At 51.5% G+C, this 17518-nt stretch overlaps 1 protein-coding gene across 1 annotated transcript in view; it reads left to right on the plus strand.

The window, feature by feature from the left end:
- The window catches only part of MYO1H (myosin IH), a 61130-nt gene that overhangs the window by 22845 nt on the left and 20767 nt on the right, over nucleotides 1–17518 (plus strand). The window contains exons 3-11 of the mRNA XM_036354391.1: nucleotides 4087–4248; nucleotides 5887–6002; nucleotides 7628–7826; nucleotides 8734–8814; nucleotides 10914–11093; nucleotides 12287–12385; nucleotides 13425–13538; nucleotides 14130–14201; nucleotides 15162–15281. Of these exons, the coding sequence (XP_036210284.1) occupies nucleotides 4087–4248; nucleotides 5887–6002; nucleotides 7628–7826; nucleotides 8734–8814; nucleotides 10914–11093; nucleotides 12287–12385; nucleotides 13425–13538; nucleotides 14130–14201; nucleotides 15162–15281 (1143 nt within the window). The remainder of the gene's footprint in view (nucleotides 1–4086; nucleotides 4249–5886; nucleotides 6003–7627; nucleotides 7827–8733; nucleotides 8815–10913; nucleotides 11094–12286; nucleotides 12386–13424; nucleotides 13539–14129; nucleotides 14202–15161; nucleotides 15282–17518) is intronic.

The raw sequence follows: 17518 nt of genomic DNA on the forward strand, positions 1-17518 counted from the left end.
CCGGGTGGCAGGCTCGATCCCCGGGAGGGGGCGTGCAGGAGACAGCGATCAATGACTCGCTCTCCTCATTGATGTTTCTCTCCCACTCTCCTTCCCTCTCTCTGAAATCAATAAAAACCATTTTTAAAAAAGGAAGAAGTTTGTTCATCTCTACCACCCTCCGCCTGCAGAGATCTGACTGAGTCGTATTTGTGGGTGCAGCTCCGATAGTATTTCCGACTCCAGCCTGCTCCCAACCGGGGCTCACCGACTGCTCACCCACAGACGTCTGCTTTGTAATATTCTTGTTTCTAACAATCGTGGCACTGATACGGTTGAGGGCAGAAGTGAGTGCTGCGGAGCTGGCGTTGGATCTGGCACCGTTCTCAGTGCTCTCCCCGGTTCTGTCCAAACCAGCAGCCCCGGGAAATAGGCACAGTCGATTCCGTTTTACAGACACAGAGCAGCGACACGGACTTGGACAGAGCAAGAGACTTTCCCAAGGTTGTCCTGCCGGCGAGAGGCAGGCAGAAATGGCACTTGAACCTGGGCAGGCTCACGCTGCAAAGTCCTTGTGTTTAATCACTACGCTGTGCTGCCTCTCCTATTAAAAAAAAACAAACCAGCTTTAAAGTGAGACTATTCAGAATCACTGAAATATTTTTTATCTCGACGTGTTGTTTTCGACCTTAGAGAGCAGGTGATTGTTCTCTTGTAGCTCCATTTGGCTATTGTAGGGAGACACCTGGTGGCCGTCCTGTTTTTGTTTTTTCAAATTTTTATCATGGGAAATTCAATTACATTTCAAAGTAAACAGAATAGCGTAATAAATCCTCCCTACCCAGCTCCGGCAATCTACCCTGCCATAAATGTTTTCGTCTATACCTCCACCCTCTCCCCATCCCTTCCCACTTGATTATTTTAATGGTTCTTTTCAAAATAAAATGTACAGCCCTCGCCGGTTTGGCTCGGTGGATAGAGCATCGGCCTGCGGACCAAAGGGTTCGATTTCGGTCAAGGGCACGTACCTCGGTTTCAGGCTCCTCCCCGGCCCGGGCCCTGGTCAGGGCGAGTGCAGGAGGCAACCCATCGATGTGTTTCTCTCACATCGATGTTTCTCTCTGTCTTTCCCCCTCTCTCCCACTCTCTCTCTAAAAACCAATGGGAAAATATCTTTGGGTGAGGATTAAAAAACAAATAAAATAAAAAATAAAAAAATTACACATATCAAAATGCCCACTGTCTTCACACATACCTTGCCAGATAGACCCACCCGTGTAAGCCCCAGCCCTCTTGGGTCAGAGAACGTTTCCATTAGTCCTAGCCCTGCCCTTTGCCAGACAATCCCCTCTAACCAGGCGGCGGTTGTTCAGATGTTCCCTGTGGATTAGTTGTGCTTGTCCTAGAATTTCATATAAAGGGAGCCGGAGGGCGCGCGGCCTTTTGTGTCCGGCCCTTTCACTCGGCCGCATGTCTGAGAGCCGCGGTGTCCCCGTGCGCCAGCGTTTCTCTGTGATCGCCGGGCCCGATCGGTGGCATCGGTGGCCCGCGCCTTCTCCGGTTGATGGGAATTTGGATTGTTTCCAGTTCGGGGCCGGGATGAATAACGCTGACGTAAACCTCCGTGTTCGGGTCTTTCTGCGAGCGCGTGTTCACACACGTCTTATGTAAACACTCGGGGATGGGGCTGCCGGCTCAAAGGGGAGAGGCTCGGTGACTTCATCAGAAACCGCCAGACTTCTCCCCGAAGGATTCTCTCCCTCTGCGTCTCGCTGACCCGGTTTGAGCGTTTCGTCGGCTCCACGTCCTCGCCGACATCGGGTGTCGTCAGTCTCTTTTCTTTGAACCGTTTTGGTGGAGGCATCTCACTGTGGTTTGCATTTGCATTTTCCTGATGATTAAGGATGCTGGGCATTTTTCTAGGTGTTTCTTGACCATTTGTCTATCTCCCTTTGTGAAACATGTCCATTCATGGTTTTTTTGCCCAGTTTGAGCTTGACTATTAAATACATTTTAAAATATATATATTTTATGGATTTTTTACAGAGGAAGGACAAGGGATAGAGAGTTAGAAACATCGATGAGAGAGAAACATCGATCAGCTGCCTCCTGCACACTCCCTACTGGGGATGTGCCCGCAACCACGGTACATGCCCTTGACCGGAATCGAACCTGGGACCCTTCAGTCCTCAGGCCGACGCTCTATCCACTGAGCCAAACCGGTTAGGGCTTGACTCTTTATTATTTGGGAGTCATTCTGGATACAGATCCTGTGCAGGTACATGTTTTGTGAATGTTTTCTGCCAACCTGTAGCTTGCCTGTTTGTGTTTTTTAAACAGTGTCTTCTGATGAGAGGTTATACATTTGATGAAGTCTAATTTCTTATTTTGTCCTTTTATAGTTTCTTCCAGTGTTCTAGGAAAACTTTGCCTGCCTCTGGATGCAATGATATTTTGCCCTGTTTTCTCCTAATAGCTTTATAGATTTTGTATTTACATTTAGGCCTGAAATCCATCTCACGTTAATATATGTAATATAATATACATATAATACATAATTATACAATAACTACTATATATGTTATATATTTAATGTTATATTTAATATACAATATCTATTTGTGTATTTAATGTTATGGTTAATGTAGTATTTATTTAGTGTTACATTTAATATATAAAATATATTTCATGTTATATCTAACATATAATATAGAGTATGCGTATAGTGTGAGGTAGGGGCTGGAATGCAATTTTTCCTTATGGGCATCTACTGTTCTTGCACTATTGATTGAAGAGATTTTTCTTTTCTTCACTGAATTGTTTTGACAATTGTCAGTTGTCAAAAATCAATCGACACACACTCTTGGTTACTGAAAGCAAAGCAGTGTGAGTCCATTAACACTGTTTTTCTTTTTCAAGGTTGTTTCAACTCTTCTAGGACCTTTGCATAACCCTATGTGCCTGTCACCCATCTATCCTCTCTCAAGTCCAAATTGACCCGTTTGTACTTCCGTTAGCAGGACCGGGACTTCTCAGGCATTTCTCCTTGGTGTGAGCGTGATGCGAGTCTTTGTCAGCAGAGGGCGCTGGAGGGACATCGCAATGGCAGGGGCTTCTCCTCCTGGCTCCCTTCTCTCTGTTTTGCTTTTTCTTGCTTGTCGCCTGCTCAGTGGGACACGGGTGGGACATGCACTGACTGCGCCCAGAACACAGAGTCCCTCGGAGACTCCCAGTCCTGGCCCGACGTTGGTGACTACCTTGCCGCACCCCTCCCCCCCCGTCCCCCCGCCCGCCCCCACACATAACACACTGCAGACCTCTGCCTACAGCTGTGACCCCACTCGCTCTGCACAAGGTCCAGCCTCAGGTCCTGGGGAGCTGTTCCCCACGGCCTTCCCGACTCCGATGGGGCGGCGCCAGGTCTCCCGACGCCCTTCGCTCACCTGCGCCTGGGAGAGTTGTTCTGCCGGGTGACCTTGGACCAGCTCTGGCCCTGGTCCCCCAGCGAGATCCTCTGCCCCTCAGTGGGTTGCGACCACACCTTCTCCACGGAGATCTGAAGCCCAGCCTTGGGGAGAGGACCCTGCAAGTCTGTCCTCCTTTTGCATACTCTTCCGTCACAAGAAATTCTCTTTCTGACCAGACTCCTCATCACTGGTCTAGGAATTACATAGTGAGTTTAAGCAACTAACACTGAGTGTGAGCACATGACCAGCAGGTTCTGGGGCCAGGCTATCTAGGTCCATACCCTGGTTCTGCCTTTTGGCAGGCCTTAACATGTGTTTAACCGCTCTGCCCTCAGTTTCCTCATCTGTAGAATGGGTATGATGTTAGTACTTACGTCACAGAGGCAGAATGAGGATTAAATGGCAAGTGCCTAACACAGTGCATGCTCAGTCCCCATCAGCTGCTGCTGTCAACTACTGCTGCTGCTTTTACGATCACCCTCTCGCATCCCTCACGAGATGTAAACTCTTCGTGAAGACAGCGTCATGCAAGTTTGGCTCTCTGCCATCCCCAGGGCCTAGGGTCTTGCTGTTTCCACATGAGACGTGCAGTAGGAATCAGAGACGAAATGGCAGCTGAGGCATGTTCTGTTCCCTGCAGAAAGAAGAGGTGAGGCGGCGGCACATCCGCCTGCACATGGAAGGGGCGCTGACCGCCCGCGACAAGGTCGGGGTGCAGGATTTCGTGCTGTTGGACGCGCACACCAGCGAATCTGCTTTTCTGGACAATCTTCGCAAGCGTTTCCGGGAGAACCTCATCTATGTAACGTACCCCCTTTCTCAGCTGTTTCCTGCTGTGGCGGCTCCCTCCCTGCCTTCGCAGCTCTGTCGATTGTGGGCCATATCACGCTGTTAGGTTAGCCGGTGCGGGGAGGTGTGGAGGGACCACTATCGGGTGCCTTTTCATCCTTTGGGCTTAAGGCCTTTGGGGCGGCCAGTGACACACACACAGCACTTAAACCCGTCTTAGCCTCAAAAGGGAATCTCTGGGCCTATGTAACTGTAGGGTTTATGACTAGATCTAGGGTCTCAGTAATGTCTTGAGGACTCTTTCTCCCTCTCGCGGGATCTTTTCCACCTCTCTGGTTGCTTTTGTGTCAGTTTCCTTCTGGGGCAGCCTCTGGACAAGGTGACAAGTTGGCTGCAGACAGAACCCTGCCGACATCCATTTAGAGTTGCTGAAAGCACGTCTTCCCAGATACACAGATGTTGATAGGCTCTGATTGGCCTATTTTGGGTCCCGTGCCTATCTCTGAACCAATCCCAAAGCTAGGAATGAGGAATATTCTGATGGGACAGAATATTTACCCCAGGCCACCCCTGGCGATGAGGGGTGAGGCCAGCGCCCCTCTGACCCTATGATATGCACTGACAGCTGGGGAAGAGGGTCCCTTATAGGAATCTGTTGGACAAAGGGGAACTAGATACCAGGGAGGCATAAATAAGAGGGCGTCCACCACACCCCCTGAATCTCCAAGGGTCGAGTACTACTCAGGTTGGTCCTGCTGCTTCTAGTGGTGGCCAGTTGTTATTAAATTCTCCATTTATCACCCCACCCTAATTTGATTGGCCAATTTTTCAGGTAAAGCCTTTCAGCTTACCTTTATTCCTAACTGTGTGCCAAGCAGTTTTACCTTAGTGGCTGTATTACAAATATAAGTACTTCCAACGCTTGAATCCTAATAGAATCCAGTGTTGAAATCTTGGGGAGCGTTTGCCCAACTTTACATGGCTGGTGTGTTCGCTCACCCTGCTTTCGCCCGATGGCTGGAGAGACCGTGGTGAAACCTACGTCAGAGAGTGGTGTGCCCCTCTTAAAGTCATTCATTTTCTGTAACGGCTCAGGGCAGGTATTTCATCCCAGCAGGGAGAGCGGTGTCTCCACCATCCGTTGCATTTGAAGTAAAAACCCCCAATTCCTCATGCGCTGTGTGACGTGAACTCGCTCCCTCCCCAACATCATCTCTTACCACCTTCCATTCTCCCCTCCATGCCTGGCCTCCGTGGCAGCCAACCTGCCACCCTTCTTCCCCAGCCTGGAACCCTTCCTGCTGACTTTTTTTTATGACTTTTGCTCCTCATCCTTCGAGTCTCAGCTCAGATGTCACCTCCTGGAGGAAGCCGGCCCTAAGCCCACCAGCTAAGGTGGCCTTCCTCCATCGTCCACTCTCATTTACACCGTTCTTACCACTCATCTCTGGTGGAAACAGCCTTGAGCCCTTGGCTGTTTATCTGCCCCTGTCCACCAAGCTCCATGACAACAGAGACCCCACCCGTCTTATTTATCACGTTCTAGCCCCAGCTCTGAATGAACGCATGGGGATCACAGCTCGTGACGGTCTTTTACGGTGGCCACTTGCACCCCGGGGTGCCTCACTGGTGCTTTGGTCCATTCCTCTAGACATACATTGGCACCCTCCTCGTGTCCGTGAATCCGTACCAGGAGCTGGGCATCTACACCCTGAGCCAGATGGAACTTTACCAAGGCGTCAATTTCTTTGAGCTGCCACCGCATGTGTAAGTAGCCCTCGTCAGCTCATCAATAGGAGTATTTTTCTACTTCTTTTCTCCTTCTTTTTCCCCCTCCTTTTCTCCCTTCTTCTCACCCACCCACCCGTGCATCCAGATCCTGGACACATACTCATTCTGTTCCGTGTCTCACTCATTCTGTATCTGCTGCCTCGTAAAATAAGTCTTTCAACACAGTGGAAAACATCAGCAGATCATTGTGGAATCTCAGCTTAAATACGATGAGAGGTGGAATCCTTTGAAAATGCTGAGAAGTGTAAGAGTGGCTAGAGAGGCGTCTTCTCTGGGAAGTGGGTTGCTACTCCTCCATCTACTGGTGCCTGGGTGTCATGGCCGCTAAGGAGATTCTTCTCCCTGGGTAGAAACTTAACCAGGATTAGAGATCCCTAAGGCAAGCAGTTTTCTGTATGATTTGGGCTTTGCTAACTTTCCTTCCTGGCTGATCTCCGGGCTAATATTTATGTCCTCCCTCCATTTTTTCTTGGGGACTCGTTTTCTCACCTCCCAGGGCGCTTATAAACCTTTCCGCATCACTACCACCAATGGTTTCCGAAATAGCCAGCTTTCAAACTTGGCCACATGCAAAGATTATGGTCTTGGGAGATCTTCATGCTTTGGTTTCTGATCTTGGAGATAAATCCCTCATGAGAGTTTTAGCTGTTGTTGTAAAGGTATCACAGAGGTTTTAAAATCTTTTTAGTTTACTGTCCCTACACTCTTTTTAAAATATATATATATTTTATTGATTTTTTACAGAAAGGAAGGGAGAGGGATAGAGAGTCAGAAACGTCCATGAGAGAGAAACATCCATCAGCTGCCTCCTGCACACCCGCCACTGGGGATGTGCCCGCAACCAAGGTACATGCCCTTGACCGGAATCGAACCTGGGACCCTTCAGTCCACAGGCCGACGCTCTAGCCACTGAGCCAAACCGGTCAGGCCTGATTACAGAGAGGAATGGGGGGGGGGGGGGAGGAGAGAGAGAGAGAGAGAGAGAGAGAGAGAGAGAGAGAGGGAGGATGATGAGAGAGAATCATTGATTGGCTGCCTCCTGCACACCCTACACTGGGGATCAAACCCGCAATCCTGGCATGTGCCCTGACCAGTAATCAAACTGTGACCTCCTGGTTTATAGGTCGACGCTCAACCACTGAGCCATGCTGACCGGGCTGTCCCTACATCCTTAGTAACCTAGGTTTTGAGAGAAAATGGGAGATCTTATTATATCTATTGAACTGTTTAATATTTAGACAAGTTGTTAATTTTCCCTACAACTCATAGCACATCTCTGGAGGGATATAATTTAGTATCTGGCTCATTTTTATAAGAAATGTGGATAGATTAAACAAAATAAATTTGTTAAATTATTATTTCTGTCACTGCTCAAATTCTTCACTTCACCTCGTGTACTATTTGAGCGTTGCCATCTGGTACCCTTCCCGTGTGATCAGGGAGTGGGTTGTGAGGGGTTTGATCTCCGCCTGAGCTCCGTGTCCTGGTGCCACGGCCTGGATGTGGCTGCCTGGAGGCAGGGTGCCTTGTGGGCGTCAGAGCCCAGGGCAGTAGCGTGACAGCCACTTCCCGCTCCTTCCACTTCTGTTCCCCCTCCCCAGCTATGCCATAGCCGACAACGCTTACCGCATGATGTGCTCAGAGCTCACCAACCACCTCATCCTCATTTCTGGGGAGAGCGGGGCAGGGAAAACGGAGGCCTCCAAGAAGATCCTGCAGTATTTCGCAATGACCTGCCCCATGACCGACTCGCTAGAAATCGCCCGGGACAGACTGCTGCTCTCCAACCCGGTGCTGGAGGTAAGGAACCGTGGAGACCCGAAAAGGCGAGTTCCGGGAAGGGCACTTAAGTAAGAAGAATGAATCCCCAGAGCACGTTAGTGAAAATGGGAAGGCCAGAGTCTGGGAGTTAAGAAGAGGGGTGTCGGGTGGTATTGAGGTTAAGGGCATGACCTTGAAGTCCAGCGGGCGTGATGGTAATCCCAGGGCAGCCAGGCACCAGCAAGCTTCAGAAAGTCATTTCATGTCCTGGGGCCCATTTTCCCATCTGTGTAATGGGTCTACTCCTAGTACTTACCTCCTGGGAGGTTTTGAGGATTAAATGAGGCGAGCGCATCAAAAGCACTCTGCAAAACCAAGGAGCACTAAAATAATGCTCGAGTATTTATTTACATTTTTATTCATTAAAGTCATGTGGATGGTTATGTCTACTCTTGCAATTCACTGACTCGCTGGATAACTTTGAACAGGTTATTTTCTCCTGTGTTTTTGTTGCCCTTTGGGTAAAAGAGGTGGAAGAGTTTTCCCAGGGGGCCTTTGGGCTGAATAATGTATCTTTAGGACATAAGAAGAAGGGGTCTCGTTATGGGGGCCATGCACTGTTCCTTCTAGAACAGCAAGGGCCGAGGGTCCTATATTACACCTCTCCTGAGGCCATTTCTAATCTATTCCTGGACTGGATTCCAGGGAGAAGATACGCTCTCCCCCTTTTTCTGTTTAGGTCCAACCCTAGTAGTTGGCGTCCAATCCCCTGTAGTCAGCGGTTCCTTAGGAGATAGAGCACAGCTTTCACCCCTGGCTCCCCCTCCCCCCTGTTCTCCTGATGCGCATGTCCTTTGGGCTCAGGAACTGGATGCGAGTAGTGGGCTCAGAGGACGGTGAGCGGCAGTTCGGTCAGCGCTCCCCTCTCCCCACTTTGTCTCCCAAGGCCTTTGGAAATGCCAAAACGCTGCGGAATGACAACTCCAGCAGATTTGGGAAGTACATGGACATACAGTTTGACTTTAAGGTACACTGCAGTTCCCGTCACTGTTCCCGGGGACCCCTTCACTCACCAGCGACGGGAACCCACCCAAGGCACCTGAAGGGAGGAGGGGCACTTATTCGCTCAAACAGCTGAGAACTCCTGGATTTGCACTTGTTTTAGGAAATGCAAATAAAGACCACAGGGAGAGACCATCTAGAGCAGTGGTTCTCAACCTTGGCTGCACATGAGAATCACCTGGGAATCTTTTTAAAAATCCTGATTTCTGGGCCTCATCCTCTGGAAATTCTGTTTCTTGGTTACTAATGTGGTGGCCCCACCCCATAACAAAGAAACAGAATTTCTGGAGGATGAGGCCCAGAAATCAGGATTTTACGAAGATTCCCAGGTGATTCTAATGTGCAGCCAAGGTTGAGAACCACTGATCTAGATGGTGGAAATGAAGTCTGATAATTCCAGGTGTTGGCAAACATGTGGATCATTAATGGGTGTGTGGGGGGGTCTGTTAGTGTAACCCATTTGGAAAACGATATACAGGTGGAGCGAAAGTAGGTTTACAGTTGTGCATATGGAAAATAATACAATAATCTATATATATAAAAGCCTAACCGACCATTACAACCAGTCGACTGGTTGCTCTGACGTGTAATGACCACCAGGGGGCAGATGCTCAATGCAGGAGCTGCCCCCTGGTGGTCAGTGCGCTCCCACAGCCAACATCCCATGGTCCCTACCCCCCTGCCCCCGCCCCCTGGACTGGGTGAGATGGCCCCCATTGGCCCTGAATGCTGACCAGGCAGAGGGACCCCCCACCTATGCACGAATTAGTGCACTGGGCCTCTAGTCAGTTTGGCTCGATAATACAAGAACAAACTCTGTTTTGCGTACTCACAGCTGTTAACCTTCTCTCACCCCACCCTGTATTATCTTGAGAGGTTGGATCTAAGGTGGAGACAGTCCACTCCTGGAGATACTCCTGCAGGTGTGCAAGCACGCCCACAGAGCACTGTGCGTGAGGGGGCCAGCCCACATCTGGGGAGGGCTGAATGTCCGTGTACAGGAGAGTGGCTAGTGCAGTTGGGGGGTGTTCACACAATGAGGGGTTGTATGGCAGTGGGAGCAATAAGAAGCCCGACACAAAAATGGAATTATATTTTGTGTCTGGCTTCTTTCAGTCAACATTCTCTCCGTTCAGTTCAGTCATGCGGCTGCATGTGGCGGCGGTTCGTTTTTCGGTTGTGCGGCCTGGTCGCCATTTATCTGTTCTGTTGCTGGACACTTGGGGCTATTGCAGACTGTGCTCCGAACATCCGGGTGCATGTCTCTCAGTAGACACAAGCGTTCATTCATGTTGGGCCTGTCCCCGGAAGTGGTACACGTGCGATAATGATTGACACTTCCCGTTGCTCCCCGCCCCACCAACGTGTGGGATGTCGGTCCTTGTGGTTTTGGGTATTCTGGTGGGGTTAGTGCTTTCTCACTGTGACTTACGTTTGTATCTTCCTGGTTATTCATGAAGTTTTGGTCATTGTTGAAGGGTTTCCCCCATTTTTAATTGGGCTGTGTTTTTCCTTATTGATTTGCAAGAATTCTATACATGTTCTGGGATACAAATCCTTTATGGAATCATTTATTAAAAATCATAATTAAGACAGTGTGATATTGGCACAAGGACATATAAACAGGCCAATGGGCCAGAATAGAGTCCAGAAAGACCCCCACGTATAGGTCACTTGATTTAATGACAAAAGCACCACACTGATTCAGCGGGGACAGGGCTGTCTTTTTGACACAGGGTGTGGATCAATTGGAAATCCAGATGGCCTTTGACCCCCTTCCTCACTTCATACACAAAAATTACATAGTCGTCGATTATAGTCCTAAACATGAACAGCAGAACAATCACACTTCCGGACAGAAACATAGAAACACCTTCATGACCTTGGGGGAGGCAAGAAGCCTTTTAGACAGAGCCCAGCGGGAGGCACCAGTCATGGGAGACGGATAGATCCGACTTCATTCCGCTTCAGAATTCCTCTTCTCAGAAATACCAATAAGAGGGTGGCTTGGTTACTGTTGTCATTGCCGCATTTTTAAATTTTATTTGTGGTCCTGTTTTGAAGGGCATTCCCATCGGCGGGCACATCATCGGTTACTTGATAGAAAAGTCTCGCGTTGTCTATCAGAACCACGGGGAGCGGAACTTCCACATCTTCTACCAGCTGCTGGAGGGCGGCGAGGAGCAGCTGCTGGCCTACCTGGGGCTGGAGCGAGACCCCCAGCTGTACAGATACCTCGCCCAGGTGGGGAGCCCGCACCTGGCTTCGGTGGCCCTTCGGAGGAGGGAGCGGGGGTGTCTGTGGGCCCCTCAGTGGGGTGTCCTAAGAACTTTCCCAGACTATTCTGCAGGTAGCCCAGCAACTGTTCTTCACACTTTGGCCTCAGCATGGCTCAGTGGTTGAGGTCGACCTATGAACCAGGAGGTCAGGGTTCAATTCCCAGTCAGGGCACATGCCCGGGTGGTGGGCTCCATCCTCAGTGTGGGGCCTGCAGGAGGCAGCTGATCAATGATTCTCTCTCATCATTGATGTTTCCATCTCTCACTCCCTCTCCCTTCCTCTCTGAAATAAATAAAAAACATATGTATTTTAAAAATTTTTTAAATAAAAGCCCTCATCTAGAATGTTTTTTCTTCAAATTGTGACACTGGTCGATCTGTTACTTATTTATTTATTTATTTAATATATTTTATTGATTTTTTACAGAGAGGAAGGGAGAGAGATAGAGAGTTAGAAACATCGATGAGAGAGAAACATCAATCAGCTGCCTCCTGCACACCCCCTATGGGGGATGCGCCCGCAACCCAGGTACATGCCCTTGACCGGAATTGAACCTGGGACCTTTCAGTCCGCAAGCCGACGCTCTACCCACTGAGCCAAACCGGTTTCGGTGATCTGTTCCTTATTTAAAACACAGCTTCTCGAGTGAGTGAGACACGACTTGTCACGCTTCTGCTGGTGACCGTGTTTGCACGACTGTGTTTCTCTCTAAAGGCCCAACGTTTCTTTCCACGAGGGAGGGTCTCCTGCCGTCACGGTTTGGCTGGTGGTTGCTAAGCGTGTCCGGATTGTTTTCTGAATTTCACTGTCACGTCCCCCTACACTTCGGCAGGTGTTTATTGAGATGTGTCTTCAATTTTTTTTAAGCAAAAATAGCCAGAAGAACCCTTTTAAAAAAACACACAAAAGGAAATACCACGAGTATGTGACTTTGGAAGTTTTCCCAGGCTGGAGATTTTGAACTAAACTTCCACATCCATGGGAATAGAGCAGCAGCTGGCAGGTCACCTGTGCTGGGTGATTGGAGGGAAAGTCACGGTTCAGAGCGTCCTATAGACCCGGCGCTCACACGCGTGTGGAGAACAGCATTCGGGGGTAGGAGCAGCTATACACTGTCCGTGTACAAGAGCCATTACGCAACCCAACTCTGTCAGCAGGCTCACGGCGCCAGCGAGTCGTCTATGAATGACAGGAACGACTGGAAAACCGTCTCCAATGCCTTTGCTGTCATCGATTTCACTGAAGACGACCTGGAGGTGCGGGCATGCGCCCGGGGAGGCCTGGAGCTGAGGGGACAATCCTGGTGGCTGCCCGGGCGGGTGGTCAGATTCAGCCAACAGGAAAGCAGGACGCCTAGTTATATCTTAATTTTAAGTAAAACAATGACTATTTATTTGTTGTATATTTTTAAAATCCTCACCCAAGGATATGTTTATTGACTTTAGAGAGAGGGAGAAGGAGAGGGAGAGGGAGAGAGAGAGAAACATCACTGGGTCACCTCCTGTACGTGGCCCGCCCGCGGATCGAACCCGCAGCCTTTGGAATACGGGATGGTGCTCCAACCAGCTGAGCCACCGGCCAAGGCGAGGACTCGCTTTGTCGGTATAAGTGTATCCCAACTGCGTACGGGACTGGCTGACACCCCAACGTTAGTCACTGCTTATGTGGGAGTCACATGTTGACGGGGGCTCTGCATTTTGCTGGCAGCCCTGCGTTTTCCCACCTGTTGTGGGAAAAGGGGGTGATGTTTCTCCTTCCCTCAAGTACCATCGCAAACATTTAGATCTCGCGGATTCTTGTAGATAATGAATCCCCATAGAATTATTTACTCTTCTGTTTCAAAACAAACAAACAACTTATAGGATTTATAAACAACATTTTTACATCTTTTGGTCTTTTTTGGATGGCTAAACGGATATTGATATTTCTAGGGCCAGAATAGGATTCCAACATATCTATGTATCGGGGACCATGGCATTTGAATGTTAAATGGTTTATGGGGGACAGGGGATGTAAAAGTGCGAGTGTCCTGGGCAGGAGATGGAGTGGGACATCTTCCCCACCTGCCCCTGAGGATGGAGGCTGGGGGTGGCTCTCCCCCCCCCAACCCCCCCCCCCCCAGCCCTAGTACCTGGAGTGACTCGGGCCCAGGTCTGGGGAAGGAAGGAATCTGACCTGTGAGCTCAGGGCCGGAAGTGGGGGTGGTTGTCCCGCGGTGCCTCCCCTGATGACACGTATGGATGAGGCGGCTGCGGCTTCTCTCCTTATCCTCCTCACCCCCTCCCACGTTCCTAGAACCTCTTTGGAATCATTGCCAGCATCCTGCACCTGGGGAACGTCTGTTTTAGAGAGAACCGCCAGGGCTGTGCCACCATTCCAGTCATCAGCGAGATCAAGTGGATCGCCAAGGTGATGCTTGCCTTCAGAGGTGGGGGTGCGGGGGCGGGGATGTGAGGGGTGTGGGGGGGTATGGGAGGGATGTGGTGGGGGTGTGGGGGGAGCGAGGCAGCTGGATGCCCATGTTTCAGTGGCTGGCACCACGTTCTTGCAGCTGATGCTGGTTAGGAGGTGTGAGTGTGCAGGGGTGGCGGGGGGCGAGGGTGGCGGGGGGCGAGGGTGGCGGGGGGCGAGGGTGGCGGGGGGCGAGGGTGGCGGGGGCCGAGGGTGGCGGGGGGCGAGGGTGGCGGGGGCCGAGGGTGGCGGTGGGCGAGGGTGGCGGTGGGCGAGGGTGGCGGTGGGCGAGGGTGGCAGGGGGGCGGGGGGGCGAGGGTGGCGGGGGGCCGAGGGTGGCGGGGGGCCGAGGGTGGCGGGGGGCGAGGGTGGCGGGGGGCGAGGGTAAAAGCCGGTTGGTTGGAAGATCTAACGTGGTCTGTTTTGCATTAAAGCTCAGTTATCACTCGGGGCCGGTAACCCTGCGCCTGGAAACTCCGCGGACTCTGCCTAAGCTGTGAGTCAGCTCAGGCCACTGAGTGGCTTTCCTCTTGGTTTCCATTTATTCAGCTCCTGGGGGTCCAGCCGTCGGCCCTGCTGGAAGCTCTCACCCACAGGAAGATTGAAGCCCAAGCTGAGGAGGTAACGCCGGTTCTGGGGGGGACACGCCCGTTTTCTCCTCCGCCGCAGCCGAGGGTGGGGGCCCCCAACCCTGCCCACCAGGTCCTGCCTGGCCCAGCTCTGCCAGCGCCTCCTGCCTTAACTTCCTCTCCCCCCAACGTCACACCGTCGCCAGCTCGCTCTCCACGCCTCACCGTCGCCATGCCTTCCCTCCACTGGGTCCTTGCACATGCTGTTCCCTCTGCTGGAACACCCTTCCCTGTGTTTCCTCTGGTTGACTCCTGCTCCTTCAGTTCCCAGGTCACTTCCTGCTCATATTGAGAGAGAGGAAGGGACAGGGATGGAGAGATAGAAATATCAGTGAGAGTGGAACATCATGGATTGGCTGCCTCCTATAGACCCCCGACTGGGGATCAAGCCCGCAACCCAGGCATGTGCCCTGACTGGGAATTGAATGGGCAACCCCATGGTTCCTATGTTGATGCTAACTGCTGGGCCACACCAGCTGGGCTGTGTGACTTTTTGACTGTGCCCCGCTCTCCAAATGTGAGCCCGGCCCACAAAGGCTGGCCCTGTTTGTCTTGGTCATGGCTGTGTCTCACGAGCTCAGCGCGCTGCCTGCCACTCCAGCAATAGCTGCTCGGTGCACATGTGCAGGACCCGGGGGGTAGCATCCTCCCTGGGGTCATCATTCAAGGCTAAGTTGAGCCCTGGCTGTGGCTCGGTTAGTTGGGTGTCGTCCTGTGCACCAAAAGGTTGCCAGTTCGATTCCCCATCAGGGCACATGCCCGGGTTGTGGGCTTGATCCCCAGTAGGGGGCGTGCAGGAGGCAGCTGATCAATGTTTCACTTTCACATCGATGTTTCTCCCTTTCTCTCCTTCCCTCTCTCTAAAATTCCATTCAAAATCATTTTAAGAAGGCTGCTTTGAAAACTCTGGGGACTTTTTTAACCTCTGTAATGATGCACCTGTTGTTCTCAGGTGATCTGCCCACTGACGCTAGAAAACTCTGTCTACGCCAGAGACGCAATGGCGAAGGCCGTCTATGGGCGCACATTCACGTGGCTGGTGAACAAAATCAACTCGTCCTTAGTGAACAAGGTCCGTCCCCACGTGTTGGATGGCTTGTTCTCACGAGCATGGTGATGTTTTATAATTTACATCGTTGCCCGGCTGGCACGGCTCGGTGGTTGAGCGTCGACCTATGAACCAGGAGGTCATGGTTTGATTCCTGGTCAGGCCACATGCCCGGGTTGTGGGCTTCATCCCCAGTGTGGGGCGTGCAAGAGGTAGCCGATCAATGATTCTCTCTCATCATTGATATTTCTATCTCTCTCTTCCTCTCCCTTCCTGTCTGAAATCAATACAAAAAATTAAAATAATTTACACTGTTACTCTAAACAATTTGTGAGAATTAACCATAAGCTCCTGATGGGTAGGGACAGTATCTCCTCACACCTACATTCCCAGCACCGAGCACAGAGTAGGCGCCCTTTCTCACACCTACATTCCCAGCACCGAGCACACAGTAGGCGCCCTTTCTCACTCCTACATTCCCAGCACCGAGCACACAGTAGGCGCCCTTTCTCACTCCTACATTCCCAGCACCGAGCACACAGTAGGCGCCCTTTCTCACACCTACATTCCCAGCCCCGAGCACACAGTAGGCGCCCTTTCTCACCCCTACATTCCCAGCCCCGAGCACACAGTAGGCGCCCTTTCTCACACCTACATTCCCAGCCCCGAGCACACAGTAAGCGCCCTTTCTCACACCTACATTCCCAGCACCGAGCACACAGTAGGCCCCCTTTCTCACACCTACATTCCCAGCCCCGAGCACACAGTAGGCGCCCTTTCTCACACCTACATTCCCAGCACCGAGCACACAGTAGGCCCCCTTTCTCACTCCTACATTCCCAGCCCCGAGCACACAGTAGGCGCCCTTTCTCACACCTACATTCCCAGCACCGAGCACACAGTAGGCGCCCTTTCTCACACCTACATTCCCAGCCCCGAGCACAGAGTAGGCCCCCTTTCTCACTCCTACATTCCCAGCCCCGAGCACACAGTAGGCCCCCTTTCTCACTCCTACATTCCCAGCACCGAGCACACAGTAGGCCCCCTTTCTCACACCTACATTCCCAGCACCGAGCACACAGTAGGCCCCCTTTCTCACACCTACATTCCCAGCACCGAGCACACAGTAGGCGCCCTTTCTCACACCTACATTCCCAGCACCGAGCACACAGTAGGCGCCCTTTCTCACTCCTACATTCCCAGCACCGAGCACACAGTAGGTCCCCTTTCTCACACCTACATTCCCAGCCCCGAGCACACAGTAGGCCCCCTTTCTCACACCTACATTCCCAGCACCGAGCACACAGTAGGCGCCCTTTCTCACTCCTACATTCCCAGCACCGAGCACACAGTAAGCGCCCTTTCTCACACCTACATTCCCAGCACCGAGCACACAGTAGGCCCCCTTTCTCACACCTACATTCCCAGCCCCGAGCACACAGTAGGCGCCCTTTCTCACACCTACATTCCCAGCACCGAGCACACAGTAGGCGCCCTTTCTCACACCTACATTCCCAGCCCCGAGCACAGAGTAGGCCCCCTTTCTCACTCCTACATTCCCAGCCCCGAGCACACAGTAGGCCCCCTTTCTCACTCCTACATTCCCAGCACCAAGCACACAGTAGGCCCCCTTTCTCACACCTACATTCCCAGCACCGAGCACACAGTAGGCCCCCTTTCTCACACCTACATTCCCAGCACCGAGCACACAGTAGGCGCCCTTTCTCACACCTACATTCCCAGCACCGAGCACACAGTAGGCGCCCTTTCTCACTCCTACATTCCCAGCACCGAGCACACAGTAGGCCCCCTTTCTCACACCTACATTCCCAGCCCCGAGCACACAGTAGGCCCCCTTTCTCACACCTACATTCCCAGCACCGAGCACACAGTAGGCCCCCTTTCTCACACCTACATTCCCAGCACCGAGCACACAGTAGGTGCCCTTTCTCACACCTACATTCCCAGCACCGAGCACACAGTAGGCGCCCTTTCTCACTCCTACATTCCCAGCACCGAGCACACAGTAGGCGCCCTAAAGTGCCTGCTGAATGATTCTCCCAGTGTGTCCCAAAGTACGGGACGCAGAGCGTATGAAGCATGCCGGATGCTTGAAGTATATACAGAAACGTTTACTCTCAACAGTAGCACATTTAGTGTGTATCAGAAAAAAAATACGACGACTCCTTTGAACTCACCCTCTGATCACATTTCCTTTTTAAGTGGAATTTAAATGAAAAGGGGATTTACTCAAAGCTAGA

This window comes from Myotis myotis, unplaced genomic scaffold (assembly GCF_014108235.1).
Source record: "Myotis myotis isolate mMyoMyo1 unplaced genomic scaffold, mMyoMyo1.p scaffold_m19_p_20, whole genome shotgun sequence".
NCBI classification, from domain to species: domain Eukaryota; kingdom Metazoa; phylum Chordata; class Mammalia; order Chiroptera; family Vespertilionidae; genus Myotis; species Myotis myotis.